At 40.0% G+C, this 26263-nt stretch overlaps 1 protein-coding gene across 1 annotated transcript; it reads left to right on the top strand.

The window, feature by feature from the left end:
- Positions 1 to 1698: 1698 nt before the first annotated feature.
- On the top strand, positions 1699 to 2628 carry Or5k14 (olfactory receptor family 5 subfamily K member 14). Its single transcript, NM_001000047.1, has one exon. It carries the CDS (start codon positions 1699 to 1701, stop codon positions 2626 to 2628), a length of 930 nt encoding a protein of 309 aa, NP_001000047.1.
- The last annotated feature ends 23635 nt before the right edge of the window (positions 2629 to 26263 follow it).

The following is a 26263-nucleotide window of genomic DNA, read 5'->3' on the forward strand; positions in this document are numbered from 1 at the left end:
TTCATAATTTTCATCTCCTTTCTGGTACTCTGTATAAATGACAAATGTATGAAATAGAGGGAGGTATAACACAATAATAAATATGACATTCTGAAAGGATGAGATTTTAGAATATATACGAGATCACAAAATATTCTGCTAAGTAATGCAAGTTATTCCTGTGTTGCACAACTTTATATATTGTACTTAGTTATTAAAATAAGAAAATTCTAACCTTCTTCTTTGGATGATCTAAGTATGGAAATGTAAACACATTAAGACCGTCAAAGTAGCTCAATTAGCTTTGGTAGTATGTCTAATATACCACTGATAAGGGGAAACAAACTAGAATCCCAATATTCTCTTAAAATGTAAAAAGTTGTCTGACAAAGCACTGGAAACAAATTTAAGAAGCAAAGCTATTTATTAAATTTTATCTACTATAATACAATGTAGAAAACCACAATATTCTAAAGAAGGATTAGAATAGATAAAGATTCTTGTTTCACAAAGAATATTTTTGAATATTTTTAGATTGTTTTTATTATATTAACTTATTTCCTTCTTTAAAATTTTTTCCATACAACATATTTTGGTCATGTTCTCTCCCCTCCTTCAGGTCTTTCCCAGTTCCTTGATTTTAACAGACAAATGTAGAAGAAGACTTCAAGAAAACTGCATCACAAAGACTCTTATTACAGGTAACGATGCTATGAGCAGAGGGAAGCTGTGCTTTGGATTCATTGTCCGGAAAGAAAATAAGATCACCTGGTCAAGGTCACTGACAGGAGCTGAGGTCAGAATGAACTCTTCTTTTTTATCATCACATAGTCTATCTATTCAGAATTCTGGAGCAATAAGCCTCAAAATGCATTTAGTATGGTTAAAAAATTATTGAGACACATATGAGGAAAAATAAAACAACACGACTTTTGCAATTATGCGCAAAAATGGGTGCTTCGTTCATTATAGCTCCACTATTCAGAATATGACACTGGTGTTATCTAGGAAATTGAGTTAAAAATTGGTTACACAGTTTCACATACAAAATTATCTTTTACAAAAAGGAAGAAGGACTTAGATATTTGGCGAAAGTAAATATGAATAATGCCATGGGGAAAGTCAACATTTATGAAAGCTTTTGTGACAGAGGGAAAAAGAACTGAGACATAATAATCCATGAAGATGTATTTCTTCAACATCACAAGGTTATTTTATTAAAAATTAATCTCTCCCCACTTGCATTAGTGATTTTCCTGCAATCTCCAACATATACAAATTTAAAATAAATCTCAAACTTTTCAAAATATCTCTCATATTGGGGAGATATGAAAGTAATTTTGTCATATTTATATGCAACTCATTTTAATATTTGGGGAGAAAATGAGATTAATACTGAAAAATATATAACAATTCTTCCAGGACACTGAACCAAATCTGAATGATTTAGAATTTTTATGTCTTTACACGCTTGCAGAAAAATAATCATTTTTTAATTAATTTTTGTGCCCTGGAAGTATCAAGTAATCCAATGAACTTTGAGAGATAAAGATAGTTATCCTTTAAGAAAAAAAACTTGAAAATACAGACCTTCATTATAAAGACAGTGGGTAAACTTGAAAAAGAATTTCTCTGTCTGCTTTACAATGCAAAATGGAAAATGATCAGACCATAGTTGCAATCTGACATCTTTATCACTAGTCAACAGAGAAGCTGAAGATGACTGAGGACAACTACTCCTTAACAACAGAGTTCATCCTGGTGGGATTCTCAGATCACCCAGGTGTGAAGACACTTCTGTTCCTGGTGTTCTCTGCCATCTACCTGGTCACCATGGTGGGGAATCTTGGACTGGTGGCCTTGATCTACATGGAGCCTCGTCTCCACACACCCATGTACATCTTTCTGGGCAACCTGGCCCTGATGGACTCCTGCTGCTCCTGTGCCATCACTCCCAAGATGCTAGAGAACTTCTTTTCTGTGGACAGAAGGATCTCTCTCTGTGAATGCATGGCACAGTTCTATTTCCTCTGTCTTGCTGAAACAGCAGACTGCTTTCTTCTGGCAGCCATGGCCTATGACCGCTATGTAGCCATATGCAACCCACTGCAGTACCACACCATGATGTCCAAGAAGCTCTGTGTTCAGATGACCACAGGAGCCTACATAGCAGGAAACATACATTCCATAATTCACATAGGGTTCCTGTTCAGGTTAACTTTCTGTAGGTCTCATATAATCAAGCATTTCTTTTGTGACGTCCTTCCACTATACAGACTTTCATGTGTTGATCCTTATATCAATGAACTGATGATACTCATCTTTTCTGGTTCAGTTCAAACCTTTACCATTACTATAGTCCTGATATCTTATTTCTACATTCTTTTTACTATATTCACAATGAAGTCCAAAGAGGGAAGAAGCAAAGCCTTATCTACTTGTGCATCCCACTTTCTGTCTGTGTCAATATTCTATGGGTCTCTCCTCTACATGTATATTCGTCCAAGTTCAGTTAATGAAGCATATAAAGACATACCTGTTGCTATTTTTTATACTTTAGTAATTCCTTTAGTGAACCCCTTTATTTATAGTCTGAGAAATAAGGAAGTAATTAATGTGTTAAAAAGAACAATGAAGAGACAATTGTAACATGAAAACTGTTCTTCTTAGAAGATAGAACAAAATACTCACTGGAGGTAGAGGGTGGGAGGGACTTGGGAGGAAGAAAGGAGGGAGAGGAGGGGAAAGGGGAGCAGGATGAGTTATGTGAGGAGAGAGGGGTGATATACAGAGGGCTAGGAATTTGAACAGAGGTATGTAGCAATGGGGGATGGGGAATTGGGGGTAGCTACCAGCAAGTCCCAGATGCCAAGGAAGAAAGAGGCTCCCAGGACACAACAGGGATGAGATTAGCTGAAATGCACAACAAAGGGAAGGGAGAATCTGTAGAGAACATATCCAGAGGTTAGGCAATGCCCACATTTAGGGGATGGGGCCCCCACACATCTTAATATTTTTAACCTAGAATGGCTCCTGTCTAAAGGAAATACAGGGACAAAGTGTGGAAGAGAGATCGAAGGAAAGGCCATCCAGAGACTGCCACACCTGGAGGATCCAGCCCATATACGGACACCAAACCCAGACACTATTGCAGATGTCAAGAAGTACTTGTGAGAGGCTCTGCTAGAGCCTGACAAATACAGAGACTGATGCTCACAGCCAAACACTGGACTGAGAACCACGGGGACCCTCAATGGAGGAGTTAGATGGAGAAAGGACTGAAGGGTTTTGCAACCCTACAGGAAGAACAACAATATCAAACAACCAGTCCCCCACCCCACCCCCAGAGCTCCCAGCAGCTAAACCACCAATGAAAGAGTACAGAAGGAGGTATGCATGGCTGCATATGTAGCAGAACATAGCATTGTCTAACATCAATCAGAGGAGAGGCCCTTGATCCTGTGAAGGCTCAATTCCCCAGTGTAGAGAAATGCAAGAGGAGTGAGGTGGGAGTGGGAACTCCTTCATTGAAGCAGGAGGAGGAAGGATGAAATAGGATGATTCCAGAGGGAAAACTGGAAAGAGGATAACATTTGAAATGTAAATACATAAAATATTCAATTAAAAAAAGAAAATTACCTTGCACCTCTATAAGTTTATGGATACTTCTATAAAAGGCTTAAAAGTACAACTTTGTAATCTTTTACATTAAATAATAGAAATATAACAGAATGTATTGAAATTAGGTCAGAAGGAATGAGACCATTACAATTTATTTCAAAATCTTAGATGCTAGCTGTATTGGAAGTCATAAGAGTAATTATCCAGTTCTTGACAATTTCTACAAATACTAGAAATATATGTCAGCATGAGTAAAGGTAGGTTTTTATTAATTATTGGTAAAACTGATGATCCCAAATCATAAAATAAAAACTCCAGGACATCCAGTACTATAACATACAGAAAAACAAAAAACAAAACAATAGAAAACAAAGAACAACAATGAAACAGTCGTAAATGAAGGGCTCTACTAAACTGTGTTATGGCAAACATGGCCCTTGTATGCCTTGCTTTTTCCACTTCCTTTTTCCTTGCTAAATCTTAGATTCGATTCCTAAACTAGCCACCACGGTCAATTCTCTTATTTGGTCACCTTCCTCCTGAGTCTGACCACCACAGCCCATTTATCAAAGCACTGAAGTTCAGCAATCAAAAGTCCCCCTTTCTGCATGCATTTTCTAGCTTCATCAACCTTATCTAGTTTTGGTGGCTGTGTGTGTGTGTGTGTGTGTGTGTGTGTGTGTGTGTGTGTGTGTGTGTGTGTATACATACATATGGACCACATGTGGGCCAGGCTCTGAATGGCCATTCCTTGAGTCACTGCTCTAAACTTTGCTTCCACATCCCCTCCTACGGATATCTTCCCCCTTTAATGAAGGAGTGAGAACATCTGCATTTTGGTCATCCTTCTTCTTGAGCTTCCTATGGTCTGTGGATTGCATCTTGGATAATTTGAGCTTTTTGGCTAATATCCACTTATCAATGAGTGCATACCAAGTGTGTTTTTCTGTGATTGAGTAGCCTCACTCAGGATAATATTATCTAGTTCATTCCATTTGTCTATGAATTTCATGACCCCAGTGCAGGGGAATATAGGGTGGAGCAATAAGGGAGATGTATAGGGGGAATACCCATATGGGGGAGGAGGAGGGGAGGGAATGGGGATTTATGGACGTGAAACCGGGAAGGGGAATAACCTTTGAAATGTAAGTAAAGAAATATATCTAATAATTTTTTTAAAAAGCCCCCTTTTGGCCACTCTAATTAACATGCCCAATCAAAGCCAATCAACTCACCCTAACATTGGGTTTCTTATTTTCCCTTTATTAACTGCCAATTGCCTGTGGGCCACATTGTTCTCCTCTCTATCCAGAGACAGTCCTATATTCCACTGGTCAAATATTTCATCCCCTCCCCTCCCTTGCTCCTTTTCCCTTCTCCCTTGTCCTTTGTCTCCTGTCTTTGTCTCTTATTCCCTGCCTTTTGTCCCTCTGGGGCAAATAAGTTTCCTTTGTGCTGTAAACTCAGTTTTGATGTGTCTTTTGCCAATGCCAGGCCTTTTAATGGGTATTACCAGAGTCTATATTTCTGTAAATGAATGTGGCAAAAATAGTGCAAATTGAACTAGTGAGTGGAGTGAACAGTGGTTCTGAGCCAATAATGTGTGAACTGTTTCTTTTAATGCATATTTATGCATTATTCTAGTCTGTGAGGAATTGTTTCTTATCCCTCCCCATTGTACTTTCTATTCCTTTCTCTCTCTGCCCTTTCCTTGCTCCAGTCTCCTTCACTCTCTTCTCTACCCTGCATCCCCCCACCCTTCCCCCACTTTCCCCCTTTCTCTCTTTTCTCTTTCTTATTTTCCTTTCCTTCCTCTTCTTCTCCTCTTTTCCCTCTCTTTCTTTCTCTTCCCTTTCTGCTCTTTTTCTTGCTTTCTGTCTCTGGCCTCCCTTTTCCTATCCTGTTCAGCTTTCCCTCCTTTCTTCTCTCACTTGCCTTCCCTCACCTTCCCTTTCCTCTTCTGCTTTCTACTTTTCACTCTCATCTGTCTCGTTGTTACTTTCTCTTCTCCCTTCCCTATTCTCCTTTCTCTTTAAAGAGTCAAACCCTTATTTATTCAATAATAAATAACTTAGAAATATACAAATACAAGAGACCAAAAACACAGAGAATCAACCTTATTTTTAATTCTTGAAATAAACTGCTCTATTAATATATCTGAGTATCATTAACATTGACAGATGATTACTGGACTTCCTGCAATTTAACATATTTTCTTAGCTTAAAATATGATTATTCTTTAGCTCATGGAAGCTCAACTGGAGAGCCTCAGGGTTGTTACTGAATCACTTTGCAATCATCTAAGTAGTTTCTAACAAACTTCTAGGTGTCAGTCATGAGAACATGGTTCTTAGTTTTTATAATTCCTGCCCAAAAACAAAAACTGAACATTTACAAAGGATCTTATTCAAGTGACAAGTTTTACTAGTTCCTAGACTTCATCTTATGTGCTTACTTGAAATAAATTGCATTAAAAAACTTACATTCAGGGCAAGTAAATTAAGGTGTCTGACTCTAAGCCAAGTGGCTTATGCATGGTACAGGAAGTCCACATGGTAGATGGAGAGAATGGACTGCCACAGGTCTCCTTTCCTGTACACTAGCACTAACTCTGGAACATATGAGCACTCACATGCACACAGTGTGGGGCAGCAGTCTGTGAAAAGTACCCTAATTCTTGGTCGAGATAGATCAAATCCCTGGAGACCATAAAAGACATGGCAGACACATTTCCAGTCTCCCAGGAGATCAAAGCCTCACTAGCTGCAACCCCCTACTAATCCCTGTAGAGAGGTTTCAGACAAACCAGTCACATAGGTCAATGTCCCAAGCCCCTCTTCCAAAGGTGAAGATGCAGCCACAGGCAATGTAGGCTCAAGACAAATCAATCATAGAAGCAGGACCACACCTCCAAATAAGTAGATGAGGTCTTCCCAAGCTCTCAGGCCAAACCAATAGGAAGTACCTGCTGTCAGACACTGGCCCACCCAAAAACTATACTTACCGGTACAACCACCCTGGAAATCAGTCTGAAGATTCCTCAGAAAATTTAACATTGCACTATCTGAGGATCCAGCTTTACCTCCCCTGGGCATATATCCAAATGATTCCAAAATACAACAAAGACCATGCTCTACTATGTCTACTTTATCTACAATACCCAAAAGCTGGAAAGAACCCATATGCCCTTCAACAGAGGAATGGATACAGAAAATGTGGTGCATCTACACGGTGGAGTACTACACAGCTATCAAAAACAATGACTCCATGAAATTCATTGACAAATGGACTGAACTAGAAAATATCATCCTGAGTGAGGTAAGCCAATCACTGAGAAACACACATGATATGCACTCACTGATAAGTGGATATTAGCCCAAAAACTTGAATTACCCAAGATATAATCCACAGATCACATAAAGCTCAAGAAGAAGGAAGACCAAAGTGTCGATGCTTACTCCTAAAAGGGGGAACAAAAATACTCATAGGAGGGAATATGGAGACAAAGGTTCAAGCAGAAACTGAAGGAATGGCCATTCAAAGCCTACCCCACTCCAAATAGAATATATATATATATATATATATGTGTGTGTGTGTGTGTGTGTGTGTGTGTGTGTGTGTGTGTGTGTGTGTGTGTACAGCCACCAGAACTGGATAATTTTGATGAAGCCACAAAGTATGTCCTGACAGGAGCCTGATATAGCTGTCTCCTGAGAGGCTCAGCCAGAGCATGAAAAATACAGAGGCAAATGCTAAGAGCAAACCAATGAACTGAGAATGGAATCCATGTTAGAGGAGTTAGAGAAAGGATTGAAGGGAGTGAAGGGACTTGCAATCCCACAAGAACAACAATCCAACCAACCAGAGCTCCCAGGGACTAAACCACTACACAAAGACTACAGATGGACAGACACATGGCTCTAGCTGCATATGTAGAGAGAATGGCCTTGTTGGGCGACAATGAGAGAAGAAGCCCTTGGTCCTGCCAAGGGTGGTCTTCCCCCCACCCCTAGTGTAGGGGAATGTCAGGGTTGGAAGGCAAGGCGGGAAGGGGGATTGTTGGGGAAGGAGAACACCCTTATAGAAAAAGGGGAGGGGTGGGATAGGGGACTTATGCCAGGAAAACCAGGAAATAAAATAACATTTGAAATGTAAATAGAAAATAGCCAATAATTAACAAAAAAGAATCATTTTCAGGATTAGAAATGCAGAATCGCTCTGTCATCTGAGAGCTTCTGCCATAAGAAAGCTTCTTCCAACATTGCTGCTTGGAAAAGAGAGTTGCTCTCAGGAAATCATAGCCATTAGTCCTCCTGCACCGATTGCAAGCTACTCAGTCCCCTGCTGGCTAAGCCTGGCCTGAAACAGAGGCAGAACAACACCTGCCCAAGTTCTCTTCCCTTCTCCTGAACCCCCATACAGAGCCAGACCAGAGATCTCTGTGGACATCTTCCAGCACAAAGGCCTACTCCACAAAAAAAAAAGTGGTAACATATATGACATTCACATTCCTTTATCCTCTGTTATGTTATCCCAATGGACTCATTCCAATTTTGTTAAAATTCACAGCATTACCTACAACTCTTTGAGTTTTACCCTGGCTTACTGGGCTTCATGTATGTCCTACTTAAAGAAGTCCCGTGGTGAATCCTCCTTATGCCCAATCTCCATGTGATCTCATGGTCCTTTCTATATCTCATGACACTTCTTCTCTTGGGCCCTCATCTACCTTGTAGCGAACTCCTCCTCCTGGCTTTTGACCCTCAGGTCATTCCCTAGGATCAGAAATACAGCCTTTCTATCACTTCTACACACTCATTGGCTGTTCTGTCTTTATTAATTAATCAAAGGTAAATGGGAAGTATTATTTACCCTACATTGATAGAGAAGATTCTTCAAAACTCATGACAATGCTCATGTCCACACTTTAACTAGATCTTGAGGCACAGAAATAAGCATTTGAATACACAGAGCACAAGATTCTCTTCCAACATAAACATGGAGGTAAAAGACCTCTCCAATGAAAAACATTAAGTCTCTGAAGATAGACATAAAGAAAGATGATGAAAAATGAAAAGATATCCCATGTTCATGATGGATAGAATTAATAAAACAAAAATAACCATCTTTCCAAGCATAGTTTATGGTTTCAGTGCAATTTCCGTCATAATATTTACAACATTTTTTGCTGACATTAAAAAGTATGAATCCTCAAAGGACTAAAAGAGCTTGAAGGGGCTTGAGACCCCATATGTACAACAATGCCAACCAACCAGAGCTTCCAGGGACTAAGCCACTACCCAAAGACTATACATGGACTGACCCTGGGCTTCAACCTCATAGGTAGCATTGAATAGCCTAGAAAGAGCACCAGTGGAAGGGGAAACCCTTGGTCCTGCCAAGACTGAACCCCCAGTGAGCGTGATTGTTGGGGGGAGGGCAGTAATGGGGAGAGGATGGGGAGGGGAACACCCACAGAGAAGGGGAGAGGGAGAGGTTAGGGGGATGTTGGCCTGGAAACCTGGAAAGGGAAAAACAATTGGAATGTAAATAAGAAATACCCAATTTAATAAAGATGGAGGAAAAAAAAGTACGAATCCTGAGAGAACTGAAACCCGGCTCTAAGAAGCAACTCCAGGCAGGAGACGAGAGGTAACCACAACTTTTCTGTTCCAAGTGACCTGCCTCGTGGACTCAGGACACAAAAAGGCAAAATTCCTCCGAGACCAGGCACTTCTGGTTCCCAGCTGGGGCCCAAAGCTCACTGATGCTGGCCCACAGCTCCCTACTTCCAAACCCTGGGGGAGAGAGAGCTCACCACCCAGACAGGTTGACACTCCTGAGAAGTCATGAACCAAATGGATTTAACAGATTTTTATAGAACATTCTATCCTAAAACAAAAGGATATACCTTCTTCTCACAAGACAGCCCTTATCAGATACAGAAAGATAGAAATAATCCCATGTGTCTATCAGACCATCACAGGCTAAAGCTGTTCTTCAATAAAAATAAAGAATGCCCACATATACATGGAAGTTGAATAAAGCTCTACTCAATGATAACCTGGTCAAGGAAGAAATAAAGAAAGAAATTAAAGACTTCTTAAAATTTAATGTAAATGAATGTACAATATAACCAAAACTTATGGGACACAATGAAAGCTGTGCTAAGAGGAAAACTCATAGCTCTCAGTGCCTACAGAAAGAAACAGGAGAGAGCATATACCAGCACTTTGACAGAACACCTAAAAGATCTAGAACAAAAAGAAGCAAAGACACCCAGGAGAAGTAGAAGGCAGGAAATAATCAAACTCAGAGCTGAAATCAACCAAGTGGAAACAAAAAGGACTATACAAAGAATCAACAGGACCAAAAGCTGGTTCTTTGAGAAAATCAACAAGATAGATGAACCCTTAGCCCAACTAACCAGAGGACACAGAGAGTGTGTCCAAATTAGAAAAGGGAGACATAACTACAGAATCAGAGGAAATTCAAAAAATCATCAGATCCCACTACAAAAGCCTATATTCAACAAAACTTGAAAATCTGCAGGAAATGGACAATTTTCTAGACAGATACCAGGTACTGAAGTTAAATCAGGAACAAATAAACCATTTAAACAGCCCCATAAACCCTAAAGAAATAAAAGCAGTCATTGAAGATCTCCCAACAAAAAAGAGCCCAGGTCCAGACGGGTTCAGTGCATAATCCTATCAGACCTTCATAGAAGACCTCACACTAATACTATCCAAAGGATTCCACAAAATTGAAACAGATGGAGCGCTACCGAATTCCTTCCATGAAGCCACAATTACTCTTGCACCTAAACCAGGAAAAGACCCAACAAAGAAATAGAACTTCAGACCAATTTCCTGTAGTATTATCGACGCAAAGATAATCAATGAAATTCTTGCAAACCGAATCCAAGAGCATGTAAAAACAATCATCCATCATGATAAAGTAGGCTTCATTCCAGGGATGCAGGGATGATTAAATATACAGAAAACCATCAACATAAACCGCTATATAAACAAACTGAAAGAACAAAACCACATGATCATTTCATTAGATGCTGAGAAAGCATTTGACAAAATTCAACACCCCTTCATGATAAAAGCCCTGGAAAGAACAGGAATTCATGGACCATAGCTAAAGATAGTAAAAGCCATATACAGCAAACAAGTAGGTAATATTAAACTAAGATTTAATTTGAAGCAATTTGAGAGAAATTTGAAGCAATCCCACTAAAATCAGGAAATAGACTAGGCTGTCCACGTTCTCCCTACTTATTCAATATAGTTCTCAACGTCCTAGCCAGAGCAATCAGACAACAAAAGGAGATCAAAGGAATACAGATTGGAAAGGAAGAAGTCAAAACATCACTATTTGCACACGACATGATTGTATACTTAAGTGATCCCAAAAGTTCCACCAGAGAACTACTAAACCTGATAAACACCTTCAGCAAAGTGGCTGGGTATAAAATTAACTCAAATGAATCAGTAGCCTTCTTCTACACAAAAGAGAAACAAGCCAAGAAAGAAATTAGGAAAATGACACCCTTCATAATAGTCCCAAATAATATAAAATACCTCGGTGTTAGGTTAAACAAGCAACTGAAAGATCTCTATGATAAGAACGTCAAGCCTCTGAAGAAAGAAATTGGAGAAGATCTCAAAAGATGGAAAGATCTCCCATGATCATGGATTGGCAGGATTAATATAGTAAAAAATGGCCATTTTAGCAAAAACGATCTACAGAGTCAACACGATCCCCATCAAAATTCCAATCCAATTCTTCAGAGAGTTAGAAAAATTTGCAAATTCGTCTGGAATAACAAAATCCCAGGATAGATAAAACTATCCTCAACAATAAAAGGACTTCTGGGGGAATCACTATCCCTGAACTCAAGCAGTATTACAGAGCAATAGTGATAAAAATTGCATGGTATTGGAACAGAGACAGATAGATAGACCAGTGGAATAGAATTGAAGACCCAGAAATGACCCCACACACCTATGGTCATTTTGACAAAGAAGCCAAAACCATCCAGTGGGAAAAAAGGTAGCATTTTCAGCAAATAGTGCTGGTTAAACTGGAGGTCAGCATGTAGAAGAATACAGATCGATCCATTCTTATCACACTGTACCAAACTTAAGTCCAAGTGGATCAAGGACCTCCACATCAAACCAGATACATTAAAACTAACAGAAGAAAAAGTGGGGAAGAATCTCGAAGACATGGGCACTGGAGAAAATTTCCTGAACAAAACACCAATGGCTTATGCTCTAAGATGAAGAATGGACGAATGGGATCTCATAAAACTGCAAAGCTTCTGTAAGGCAAAGGACATGGTTGTTACGGCAAAACGGCAACCAACAGATTGGGAAAAGATATTTACCAATCCTACAACTGATAGAGGCCTTATATGCAAAATATACAAAGAACTCATGAAATTACACTACAGGGACACAAAGAAATTGAAGAAGACCTCAGAAGATGGAAAGATCTCCCATGATCATGGATTGGCAGGATTAATATAGTAAAAATGGCCATTTTACCAAAAGCAATCTACAGATTCAATGCAATCCCCATCAAAATACCAATCCAATTCTTCAAAGAGGAACACTCCTCCATTGTTGGTGGGATTGCAGACTGGTAAAACCATTCTGGAAATCAGTCTGGAGGTTCCTCAGAAAATTGGACATTGAACTGCCTGAGGAACCAGCTATACCTCTCTTGGGCATATACCCAAAAGATGCCTCAACATATAAAAGAGACACGTGCTCCACTATGTTCATCGCAGCCTTATTTATAATAGCCAGAAACTGGAAAGAACCCAGATGCCCTTCAACAGAGGAATGGATACAGAAAATGTGGTACATCTACACAATGGAATATTACTCAGCTATCAAAAACAACGAGTTTATGAAATTCGTAGGCAAATGGTTGGAACTGGAAAATATCATCCTGAGTGAGGTAACCCAATCACAGAAAGACAGACATACATGGTATGCACTCATTGATAAGTGGCTATTAGCCCAAATGCTTGAATTACCCTAGATCCCTAGAACAAATGAAACTCAAGACAGATGATCAAAATGTGAATGCTTCACTCCTTCTTTAAAAGGGGAACAAGAATACCCTTGGCAGGGAAGAGAGAGGCAAAGATTAAAACAGAGACAGAAGGAACACCCATTCAGAGCCTGCCCCACATGTGGCCCATGCATATACAGTCATCCAATTAGACAAGATGGATGAAGCAAAGAAGTGCAGAGTGACAGGAGCCAGATGTAGATCGCTCCTGAGAGACACAGCCAGAATACAGCAAACACAGAGGCAAATGCCAGCAGCAAACCACTGAACTGAGAATAGGACCCCGTTGAAGGAATCAGAGAAAGAACTGGAAGAGCTTGAAGGGGCTCGAGACCCCTTATGAACAACAATGCCAATCAACCAGAGCTTCCAGGGACTAAGCCACTACCTAAAGACTATACATGGACTGACCCTGGACTCTGACCTCATAGGTAGCAATGAATATCCTAGTAAGAGCACCAGTGGAAGGGGAAGCCCTGGGTCCTGCTAAGACTAAACCCCAAGTGAACTAGATTGTTGGGGGGAGGGCGGCAATGGGGGGAGGGTGGGGAGGGGAACACCCATAGGAAAGGGGAGGGGGGAGGGGGATGTTTGCCCGGAAACCGGGAAAAGGAATAACACTCGAAATGTATATAAGAAATACTCAAGTTAATAAAAAATAATAAAATAAATTAATAAATTAATAAATTTTAAAAAAATGGTGTTCAGTGGGTTGGAGATTTAGCTCAGTGGTTGCGTGCTTGCCTAGGCCTGGGTTCGGTCCCCAGCTCTGAAAAAAAGAAAAAGAAAAAAAAAATCGGATTCAGAACTAAACAAAGAATTTACAGCTGAGGAATGCTGAATGGCTGAGAAACACCTAAAGGCATGTTCAACATGTTTAGTCATAAGGGAGATGCAAATCAAAACAACCCTGAGATTCCACCTCCCACCAGTCAGAATGGCTAAGATCCAAATTCTGGTGAAAGCAGATCCTGGCAACGATGTGGAGAAAGAGGAACACTCCTCCATTGTTGGTGGGAATGCACACTGGTACAACCATTCTAGAAATCATTCTGGAGGTTCCTCAGAAAATTGGACATTGTACTACCTAAGGACCCAGCTATATGGCTCTTAGGCATATACCCAAAAGATACCCCAACATATAACAAAGACACATGCTCCACTATTTTCATAGCAGCCTTATTTATAATAGCCAGAAGCTGGAAAGAACCCAGATGCCCTTCAACAGAGGAATGGATACAGAAAATGTGGTACATCTACACAATGGAATACTACTCAGCTATCAAAAATAATGACTTTATGAAATTCATAGGCAAATGGATGGAACTGGAAAATATCATCCTGAGTGAGGTAACCCAATTGCAGAAAAACACACATGGTATGCATTCATTGATAAGTGGATATTAGCCCAAATGCTCGAATTACCCTAGATTCTCAGAACACAAGAAACTCAAAAAGGATGACCAAAATGTGAATGCTTCACTCCTTTAAAAGGGGAACAAGAATACCCTTGGGAGGGAATAGGAAGGCACAGTTTAGAGCAGAGGCAGAAGGAACACCCATTCAGAGCCTGACCCACATGTGGCCCATACACATACATCCTCCAAACTAGATAAGATGGATGAAGCAAAGAAGTGCAGGCTGACAGGTACTGGATGTAGATCTCTCCTGAGAGACACAGCCAGAATACAGCAAATACATAGGTGAATGCCAGCAGCAAACCACTGAACTGAGAACGGGACCCCCGTTGAAGGAATCAGAGAAAGAACTGAAAGAGCTTGAAGGGGCTCAAGACCCCATATGAGCAACAATGCCAAGCAACCAGAGCTTCCAGGGACTAAGCCACTACCCAAAGACTATACATGGACTGACCCTGGGCTCCAACCTCATAGGTAGCAATGAATAGCCTAGTAAGAGCACCAGTGGAAGGGGAAGCCCTTGGTCCTGCCAAGACTGAACCCCCAGTGAACATGATTGTTTGGGGGAGGGTGTAAAGGGGGGAGGATGGGAAGGGGAACACTCATACAGAAGGGGATGGGAAGGGGTTAGGGGGATGTTGGCCTAGAAACTGGAAAAGGGAATAACAATTGAAATGTAAATAAGAATACCCAAGTGAATAAAGTTGGAGGAAAATAAAAGACAAAACATTAATGAGGCAATCAAGGTTCTCAGTTCTCACCTACTGCCTGCCAGCTCTACTATGTTCTAGCATTCCCCCCTTGTCACTGTTTCCTCTTCAAGGAATTTCTCATCTCTATAACTGCCCCTCTTTCACCTAATTAATGTAATTTTAAACAAGAAATATTTAATGCTTAGGAGATAATTATATAACCACATAGAAAACTTCCTCATTTTTGTTCAATTCCAGCTCTATTCTCATTTGTTATCATAGAACTTCATTCTATTTCTTAATGGTATGTGGCTGTGTGTGTGAGTGTGTGTGTTTGTGCATGTGTGTGCATGTGTATGTACGCAATTGTGAATGTATATGTAGCAGCAAGAGGTCAACATCTCATATGTTTTCTACTGCTGTAATAAAGACCATGACCAAAAAAACACTAGGGAGGAAAATGTTTATTCCATCCTACATTTCTGGGTAACAGTCCATCAATGTTGGAAAAGCCACGGTAGGAACTCAAGAAACACAGAAAGCTGTAAGTAGGAACTGAAGCAGTAAGCAGGAACTACAGCAGAGGACTCCTTCCTGGCTTGCTCTGAGTTCTTTATTATCCCACTAGAGACCACCTGCTCTACAATTCAGGGGTGGCATTGAACACAATGGACTGGGCTATCTAACAACAATTATTAATTCAGAAAAATATCCCACAGGCTTATGTACAGGCCAATCTGATTGAGTCATTTTTTCAGGTAAGGCTCCCTCTTCCCAGATGACCTTAGTTTGTGTCAAGCTGACTAAATCTAACCAGCAAAATCTTCTTCAATCATTTTCTAATTTTGTTTTTTAAACAGGGTCTTTCATTGAAGCAGGAGGTAATCATTTCATCTAGACTAACTAGCCATCAGTCCCAAGGGATGCTCCTGTTTCCAGTTCTCCAATACTGGATTTACAAGAATATGCCTTCATACACAGGTTTTATGATAGTGCTAGGGATCAAACTCAGCTCATAATGCTTGCATGGCTTTTCAACTAAAGCTTAGCCTCAGACTCCCCTTTTAATAATTTTATCCAGTTTACAGTTTTAATGTTCTATTTGAGTATAATTTTTCTCTATTTCTCAACAAAATATAAATTACTTGGGAATAAAATATATTTCTGACATTGTCATTGAACCCTATGCTTCTTCTGGTTCATCTAACTTTTAAGTATCTAAGATATAATTGATGCACAAGAGAAGGCATGTTTCCAGCGACTTGTATTAATGATACTCAGCTCCAACAATTTTCTTCATTTCTCTCTGCCCCAATCCCAAATGCAATGGATTTTCTTTTCAATGTATCCTTCAAGAGTCTGTGTTTGGGGATATGCTGTGGAATTTTGTGAAGTCAGGATGAGCGGGGTGTGCCTAAATCTCCAGGAATGCTGCTTTCAGATATTAGCATACTTCTCTGTGGTAAGTTCCCAAGAAAAGGATTATTTAAAAGAGGAAGCTTTACACCCTCCCTGGTCTCTGTAGCTCACCACATGGTAACTTTCTCCCTCACACATTCTTTTTTTTTATTTTTTTTATTAACTTGAGTATTTCTTATTTACATTTCGAGTGTTATTCCCTTTCCAGGTTTCTTGGCCAACATCCCCCTAACCCCTCCCCCTCCCCTTCTTTTTGGGTGTTCCCCTCCCCATCCTTCCCCCATTGCCACCCTCCCCCCAACAATCATCACTGGGGTTTCAGTCTTAGCAGGACCAAGGGCTTCCCCTTCCACTGGTGATCTTACTAGGATATTCAATGCTACCTATGAGGTCAGAGTCCAGGGTCAGTCCATGTATAGTCTTTAGGTAGTGACTTAGTCCCTGGAAGCTCTGGTTGCTTGGCATTGTTGTTCATATGGGGTTCCCTCACACATTCTCGATATTGTGATACACCAGCCTAATGCAGGACTCATAGACCACCTGATCGGGAACCTTCCCCCTCTAAACAGTTTAATTAATAAAGCTTATTTTCAAATACCAAAAAAAAGTATGAATCCTGAAGTTCATATGGATCCAGAAAAAAACTTGATTAGCCAAAGGAATTTTGAACAGGAACAATAGTGGAGGGATTGCTTATCCAGACTTTAAGATATACTATGAGCTATGTTAATAAAAATGGGGTAGTAGTAATACAAATGAGACATGCACCAAATAGAAAATAATAGAAAAATGAGTGCTCACAACAGCTCCAGCACTAAGGTCAGAAATCGATAAACTGGACCTCATGAAGCAGAAAATATTCTATAAGGCAAAGGTCACCATCAGTATGACAAATGGTAGCCTAAAATATGAAACAAGATCTTCAAGAAATCTATGTCCAATAGAGGGTTAATATGCAAAATGCATAAATAACTCAAAAATTAAACAACATCATATCAAAAAACTCAATTATAAACCAGTGGACATAGAAAATTGACAACAGAAGAACTTCTAATGGCAAAGATGCACTTAAGGAAATGTACAGCATCCTTAGTCACCAAAAAAATGCAAATCAAAATGACTCTGACATTCCATATTACACTCAACAGAATGCCTAAGATCAAAAACTAAGTGACAGCACATGATGGCAAGGACGTGGAGCAATAGGAACACTCCACCATTTTTCATGGGATTACAAACTTGTACAGTTACTCTGGAAGTCAATCTAACAGATTGTCAGAAAATCAGGACTAGTTCTACCTCCGGACACTGCTATACCACTCCTGGACCCATTCCCAACTCTGTTCACAGGAGCCTCATTCATTATAGCCACAAACTGGAAACAACCTAGATATCCCTCAACAAAAGAGTGGATACGAAAATGTGGTACATTTCCACAATGGAGTACTGCTCAGTGATTAATGAAGAAAAATTTAAAAATTATATCAAAACCTACTACTATAGAAGCATCCTAAAGCACACACACACCAACACCAACAACAACACTACCACCACAGCACCACCACCACCAGCAGCAGCAGCAGCAGCACCACTACAACTAAGAATAACAAAAAAAAAAAACCACAATCAAAACAACACTATACTCACTTATGAGTACACTTCTTGATGCTCATCAGAGAAATTTTTCTCTGTAGTAGATAGTAATTGCCATACATTACTTTTTGATGTTTCTGCTACAATAAATTGCTAACCAAAAGTAAATGAAAGTTCATGGTCACAGTCACCTGTTATTTGAGAACAATACAAAACATACAGTATAGAAGAGAAATCATATCTAAGACCAAAGTGTGCTGAGAAAACTAAATGTTCAAATACAGAAGAATGAAATTAGATCTATACTCATGATCCCGCACACAGGTCCAAGTGAAACAAAGACCTCAATTTGAAACTCAAAACAATAAACTGATAGAAGAAAATATATGAAGTACTGTACTGGCTAGTTTTGTGTGTCAACTTGACACAAACTGGAATTATCATAGAGAAAGCAGCCTCAGTTGAGGAGATGTCTCCATGAGATCCACCTGTAAGGCATTTCCTCAAATACTGATCAAAGGGAGAGGGTCCAGACCATTGTGGGTGGTGCCATCCCTGGGCTGGCGGTTCTGGGTTCTATAAGAAAGCAAGCTGAACAACCCAGGAGAAGCAAGCCAGTAACATCTCTCCATGGCCTCTGCATCAGCAACTGATTCCTATCCTGTGTGAATTTCAGTCCTGATTTCCCTTGGTGATGAACAGCAATGTGAACTGGTAAGCTGAATGAAACCTTTCCGCCTCAACTTATTTCTGGTCATGATGTTTTCGCAGGAAATGAAACCCTGACTAAGACAAGTAACCTACAAGATATAGGTGTGGGGAAAGACATTCTGAACAAGACTACATTTACCAAGGGATGAAAGTGAAACACTGACAACTGAAGCCCAGAAAACTAGAAAGTTTCTATACAAGTAAGAAAACAAGTAAGTGAAGTAAAGCCTACACAATAGAAGCCACCAATATATCGGTGAGAGGACAAATGCTCAGAATATACCAAGAACTCAAAATTCAGAGTCAAGTAAATAAATGACCCAAAGTTAGAGGACACAGTGGTCTGATCAGGGAAATAGAAGGAGGCCCTTTAAGGACAGGAAAAATACAGGAAGAAAGGAGGATAAAGTAACAGTTAAAAATGTCTGAAAAGGGAAGTCCTACACCCGCGGATCCAGGCCCGCTGCAGCTCTCTGCTCCCAGACCCGGTGAGAGAGAGACCCAACCGCCTGGTCAGGTGGGCACTCCTGAGGCTGCAGAGCGGAAGAGACCACCAACACTGCTCACCCCTGCCCACATCCCTGGCCCAAGAGGAAACTGTATAAGGCCTCTGGGCTCCCGTGGGGGAGGGCCCAGGAGCGGCAGGACACCTGCCTGAGACACCGCTGGAACCTGAAAGAAACAGACCGGATAAACAGTTCTCTGCACCCAAATCCCGTGGGAGGGAGAGCTAAACCTTCAGAGAGGCAGACAAGCCTGGGAAACCAGAAGAGACTGCTCCCTGCACACACATCTCGGACGCCAGAGGAAAAAGCCAAAGACCATCTGGAACCCTGGTGCACTGAAGCTCCCGGAAGGGGCAGCACAGATCTTCCTTGTTGCTGCCGCTGCAGAGAGCCCCTGGGCAGCACCCCACGAGCTAACTTGAGCCTCGGGACCACAGGTAAGACCAAATTTTCTGCTGCAAGAAAGCTGCCTGGTGAACTCAAGACACAGGCCCACAGAAACAGCTGAAGACCTGTAGAGAGGAAAAACTACACGCCCGAAAGCAGAACACTCTGTCCCCATAACTGACTGAAAGAGAGGAAAACAGGTCTACAGCACTCCTGACACACAGGCTTATAGGACAGTCTAGCCACTGTCAGAAATAGCAGAACAAAGTAACACTAGAGATAATCTGATGGCGAGAGGCAAGCGCAGGAACCCAAGCAACAGAAACCAAGACTACATGCCATCATCAGAGCCCAATTCTCCCACCAAAACAAACATGGAATATCCAAACACACGAGAAAAGCAAGATCTAGTTTCAAAATCATATTTGATCATGATGCTGGAGGACTTCAAGAAAGACATGAACACACTTAGGGAAACACAGGAAAACATTAATAAACAAGTAGAAGCCTACAGAGAGGAATCGCAAAAATCCCTGAAAGAATTCCAGGAAAACACAATCAAACAGTTGAAGGAATTAAAAATGGAAATAGAAGCAATCAAGAAAGAACACATGGAAACAACCCTGGATATAGAAAACCAAAAGAAGAGACAAGGAGCTGTAGCTACAAGCTTCACCAACAGAATACAAGAGATGGAAGAGAGAATCTCAGGAGCAGAAGATTCCATAGAAATCATCGACTTAACTGTCAAAGATAATGAAAAGCGGAAAAAGCTACTGGTCCAAAACATACAGGAAATCCAGGACTCAATGAGAAGATCAAACCTAAGGATAATAGGTATAGAAGAGAGTGAAGACTCCCAGCTCAAAGGACCAGTAAATATCTTCAACAAAATCATAGAAGAAAACTTCCCTAACCTAAAAAAAGAGAAACCCATAGACATACAAGAAGCCTACAGAACTCCAAATAGATTGGACCAGAAAAGAAACACCTCCCGTCACATAATTGTCAAAACACCAAACGCACAAAATAAAGAAAGAATATTAAAAGCAGTAAGGGAAAAAGGTCAAGTAACATATAAAGGGAGACCTATCAGAATCACACCAGACTTCTCGCCAGAAACTATGAAGGCCAGAAGATCCAGGACTGATGTCATACAGACCCTAAGAGAACACAAATGCCAGCCCAGGTTACTGTATCCAGCAAAACTCTCAATTAACATTGATGGACAAACCAAGATATTCCATGACAAAACCAAATTTACACAATATCTTTCTACAAATCCAGCACTACAAAGGATAATAAATGGTAAAGCCCAACATAAGGAGGCAAGCTATACCCTAGAAGAAGCAAGAAACTAATCGTCTCGGCAACAAAACAAAGAGAATGAAAGCACACAAACATAACCTCACATCCAAATATGAATATAAAGGGAAACAATAATCATTATTCCTTAATATCTCTCAATATCAATGGCCTCAACTCCCCAATAAAAAGACATAGATTAACAAACTGGATAAGCAACGAGGAACCTGCATTCTGCTGCCTATAGGAAACACACCTCAGAGACAAAGACAGACACTACCTCAGAGTGAAAGGCTGGAAAACAACTTTCCAAGCAAATGGTCAGAAGAAGCAAGCTGGAGTAGCCATTCTAATATCAAATAAAATCAATTTCCAACTAAAAGTCATCAAAAAAGATAAGGAAGGACACTTCATATACATCAAAGGAAAAATCCACCAAGATGAACTCTCAATCCTAAATATCTATGCCCCAAATACAAGGGCACCTACATACGTAAAAGAAACCTTACTAAAGCTCAAAACACACATTGCACCTCACACAATAATAGTGAGAGATTTCAACACCCCACTCTCATCAATGGACAGATCATGGAAACAGAAATTAAACAGTGATGTCGACAGACTAAGAGAAGTCATGAGCCAAATGGACTTAACGGATATTTATAGAACATTCTATCCTAAAGCAAAAGGATATACCTTCTTCTCAGCTCCTCATGGTACTTTCTCCAAAATTGACCATATAATTGGTCAAAAAACGGGCCTCAACAGGTACAGAAAGATAGAAATAATCCCATGCATGCTATCGGACCACCACGGCCTAAAACTGGTCTTCAATAACAATAAGGGAAGAATGCCCACATATACGTGGAAATTGAACAATGCTCTACTCAATGATAACCTGGTCAAGGAAGAAATAAAGAAAGAAATTAAAAACTTTTTAGAATTTAACGAAAATGAAGATACAACATACTCAAACTTATGGGACACAATGAAAGCTGTGCTAAGAGGAAAACTCATAGCACTGAGTGCCTGCAGAAAGAAACAGGAAAGAGCATATGTCAGCAGCTTGACAGCACACCTAAAAGCTCTAGAACAAAAAGAAGCAAATACACCCAGGAGGAGTAGAAGGCAGGAAATAATCAAACTCAGAGCTGAAATCAACCAAGTAGAAACAAAAAGGACCATAGAAAGAATCAACAGAACCAAAAGTTGGTTCTTTGAGAAAATCAACAAGATAGATAAACCCTTAGCCAGACTAACGAGAGGACACAGAGAGTGCGTCCAAATTAACAAAATCAGAAATGAAAAAAGAGACATAACTACAGATTCAGAGGAAATTCAAAAAATCATCAGATCTTACTATAAAAACCTATATTCAACAAAATTTGAAAATCTTCAGGAAATGGACAATTTCCTAGACAGATACCAGGTATCGAAGTTAAATCAGGAACAGATAAACCAGTTAAACAACCCCAAAACTCCTAAGGAAATAGAAGCAGTCATTAAAGGTCTCCCAACCAAAAAGAGCCCAGGTCCAGACGGGTTTAGTGCAGAATTCTATCAAACCTTCATAGAAGACCTCATACCAATATTATCCAAACTATTCCACAAAATTGAAACAGATGGAGCCCTACCGAATTCCTTCTACGAAGCCACAATTACTCTTATACCTGAACCACACAAAGACACAACAAAGAAAAAGAACTTCAGACCAATTTCCCTTATGAATATCGACGCAAAAATACTCAATAAAATTCTGGCAAACCGAATTCAAGAGCACATCAAAACAATCATCCACCATGATCAAGTAGGCTTCATCCCAGGCATGCAGGGATGGTTTAATATACGGAAAACCATCAACGTGATCCATTATATAAACAAACTGAAAGAACAAAACCACATGATCATTTCATTAGATGCTGAGAAAGCATTTGACAAAATTCAACACCCCTTCATGATAAAAGTCGTGGAAAGAATAGGAATTCAAGGCCCATACCTAAACATAGTAAAAGCCATATACAGCAAACCAGTTGCTAACATTAAACTAAATGGAGAGAAACTTGAAGCAATCCCACTAAAATCAGGGACTAGAGAAGGCTGCCCACTCTCTCCCTACTTATTCAATATAGTTCTTGAAGTTCTAGCCAAAGCAATCAGACAACAAAAGGAGATCAAAGGGATACAGATCGGAAAAGAAGAGGTCAAAATATCACTATTTGCAGATGACATGATAGTATATGTAAGTGATCCCAAAAGTTCCACCAGAGAACTACTAAAGCTGATAAACAACTTCAGCAAAGTGGCTGGGTATAAAATTAACTCAAATAAATCAGTTGCCTTCCTCTATACAAAAGAGAAACAAGCCGAGAAAGAAATTAGGGAAATGACACCCTTCATAATAGACCCAAATAATATAAAGTACCTCGGTGTGACTTTAACCAAGCAAGTAAAAGATCTGTACAATAAGAACTTCAAGACACTGAAGAAAGAAATTGAAGAAGACTTCAGAAGATGGAAAGATCTCCCATGCTCATGGATTGGCAGGATTAATATAGTAAAAACGGCCATTTTACCAAAAGCGATCTACAGATTCAATGCAATCCCCATCAAAATACCAATCCAATTCTTCAAAGAGTTAGACAGAACAATTTGCAAATTCATCTGGAATAACAAAAAACCCAGGATAGCTAAAGCTATCCTCAACAATAAAAGGACTTCAGCGGGAATCACTATCCCTGAACTCAAGCAGTATTACAGAGCAATAGTGATAAAAACTGCATGGTATTGGTACAGAGACAGACAGATAGACCAATGGAATAGAATTGAAGACCCAGAAATGAACCCACACACCTATGGTCACTTGATTTTTGACAAAGGAGCCAAAACCATCCAATGGAAAAATGATAGCATTTTCAGCAAATGGTGCTGGTTCAACTGGAGGGCAACATGTAGAAGAATGCAGATCGATCCATGCTTATCACCCTGTACAAAGCTTAAGTCCAAGTGGATCAAGGACCTCCACATCAAACCAGACACACTCAACCTAATAGAAGAAAAACTAGGGAAACATCTGGAACACATGGGCACTGGAAAAAATTTCCTGAACAAAACACCAATGGCTTATGCTCTGAGATCAAGAATCGACAAATGGGATCTCATAAAACTGCAAAGCCTCTGTAAGGCAAAGGACACTGTGGTTAGGACAAAACGGCAACCAACAGATTGGGAAAAGATCTTTACCAATCCTATAACAGATAGAGGCCTTATATCCAAAATATACAAAGAACTCAAGAAGTTAGACCGCAGGGAGACAAATAACCCTATTAAAAAATGGGGTTCAGAGCTAAACAAAGAATTCACAGCTGAGGAATGCCGAATGGCTGAGAAACACCTAAAGAAATGTTCAACATCTTTAGTCATAAGGGAAATGCAAATCAAAACAACCCTGAGATTTCACCTCACACCAGTGCGATTGGCTAAGATCAAAAACTCAGGTGACAGCAGATGCTGGCGAGGATATGGAGAAAGAGGAACACTCCTCCATTATTGGTGGGATTGCAGACTGGTAAAACCATTCTGGAAATCAGTCTGGAGGTTCCTCAGAAAATTGGACATTGAATTGCCTGAGGATCCAGCTATACCTCTCTTTGGCATATACCCAAAAGATGCCTCAACATATAAAAGAGACACGTGCTCCACTATGTTCATCGCAGCCTTATTTATAATAGCCAGAAAATGGAAAGAACCCAGATGCCCTTCAACAGAGGAATGGATACAGAAAATGTGGTACATCTACACAATGGAATATTACTCAGCTATCAAAAACAACGAGTTTATGAAATTCGTAGGCAAATGGTTGGAACTGGAAAATATCATCCTGAGTGAGCTAACCCAATCACAGAAAGACATACATGGTATGCACTCATTGATAAGTGGCTATTAGCCCAAATGCTTGAATTACCCTAGATCCCTAGAACAAAGGAAACTCAAGACGGATGATCAAAATGTGAATGCTTCCTTATTCAATATAGTTCTTGAAGTTCTAGCCAGAGCAATCAGACAACAAAAGGAGATCAAGGGGATACAGATCGGAAAAGAAGAGGTCAAAATATCACTATTTGCAGACGACGTGATAGTATATTTAAGTGATCCCAAAAGTTCCACCAGAGAACTACTAAAGCTGATAAACAACTTCAGCAAAGTGGCTGGGTATAAAATTAACTCAAATAAATCAGTTGCCTTCCTCTATACAAAAGAGAAACAAGCCGAGAAAGAAATTAGGGAAACGACACCCTTCATAATAGACTCAAATAATATAAAGTACCTCGGTGTGACTTTAACCAAGCAAATAAAAGATCTGTACAATAAGAACTTCAAGACACTGAGGAAAGAAATTGAAGAAGACCTCAGAAGATGGAAAGATCTCCCATGCTCATGGATTGGCAGGATTAATATAGTAAAAATGGCCATTTTACCAAAAGCAATCTACAGATTCAATGCAATCCCCATCAAAATACCAATCCAATTCTTCAAAGAGTTAGACAGAACAATTTGCAAATTCATCTGGAATAACAAAAAACCCAGGATAGCTAAAGCTATCCTCAACAATAAGAGGACTTCAGGGGGAATCACTATCCCTGAACTCAAGCAGTATTACAGAGCAATAGTGATAAAAACTGCATGGTATTGGTACAGAGACAGACAGATAGACCAATGGAATAGAATTGAAGACCCAGAAATGAACCCACACACCTATGGTCACTTGATTTTTGACAAAGGAGCCAAAACCATCCAATGGAAAAAAGATAGCATTTTCAGCAAATGGTGCTGGTTCAACTGGAGGGCAACATGTAGAAGAATGCAGATCGATCCATGCTTATCACCCTGTACAAAGCTTAAGTCCAAGTGGATCAAGGACCTCCACATCAAACCAGACACACTCAAACTAATAGAAGAAAAACTAGGGAAGCATCTGGAACACATGGGCACTGGAAAAAATTTCCTGAACAAAACACCAATGGCTTATGCTCTAAGATCAAGAATCGACAAATGGGATCTCATAAAACTGCAAAGCTTCTGTAAGGCAAAGGACACTGTGGTTAGGACAAAACGGCAACCAACAGATTGGGAAAAGATCTTTACCAATCCTATAACAGATAGAGGCCTTATATCCAAAATATACAAAGAACTCAAGAAGTTAGACCGCAGGGAAACAAATAACCCTATTAAAAAATGGGGTTCAGAGCTAAACAAAGAATTCACAGCTGAGGAATGCCGAATGGCTGAGAAACACCTAAAGAAATGTTCAACATCTTTAGTCATAAGGGAAATGCAAATCAAAACAACCCTGAGATTTCACCTCACACCAGTGAGAATGGCTAAGATCAAAAACTCAGGTGACAGCAGATGCTGGCGAGGATGTGGAGAAAGAGGAACACTCCTCCATTGTTGGTGGGATTGCAGACTGGTAAAACCATTCTGGAAATCAGTCTGGAGGTTCCTCAGAAAATTGGACATTGAACTGCCTGAGGATCCA

Source organism: Rattus norvegicus, chromosome 11 (assembly GCF_036323735.1).
Source record: "Rattus norvegicus strain BN/NHsdMcwi chromosome 11, GRCr8, whole genome shotgun sequence".
NCBI classification, from domain to species: domain Eukaryota; kingdom Metazoa; phylum Chordata; class Mammalia; order Rodentia; family Muridae; genus Rattus; species Rattus norvegicus.

Excerpts from the sequence above, each read along its gene's own strand:
- Or5k14 (NM_001000047.1), top strand. The coding sequence starts at position 1,699 with ATGACTGAGGACAACTACTCCTTAACAACAGAGTTCATCCTGGTGGGA.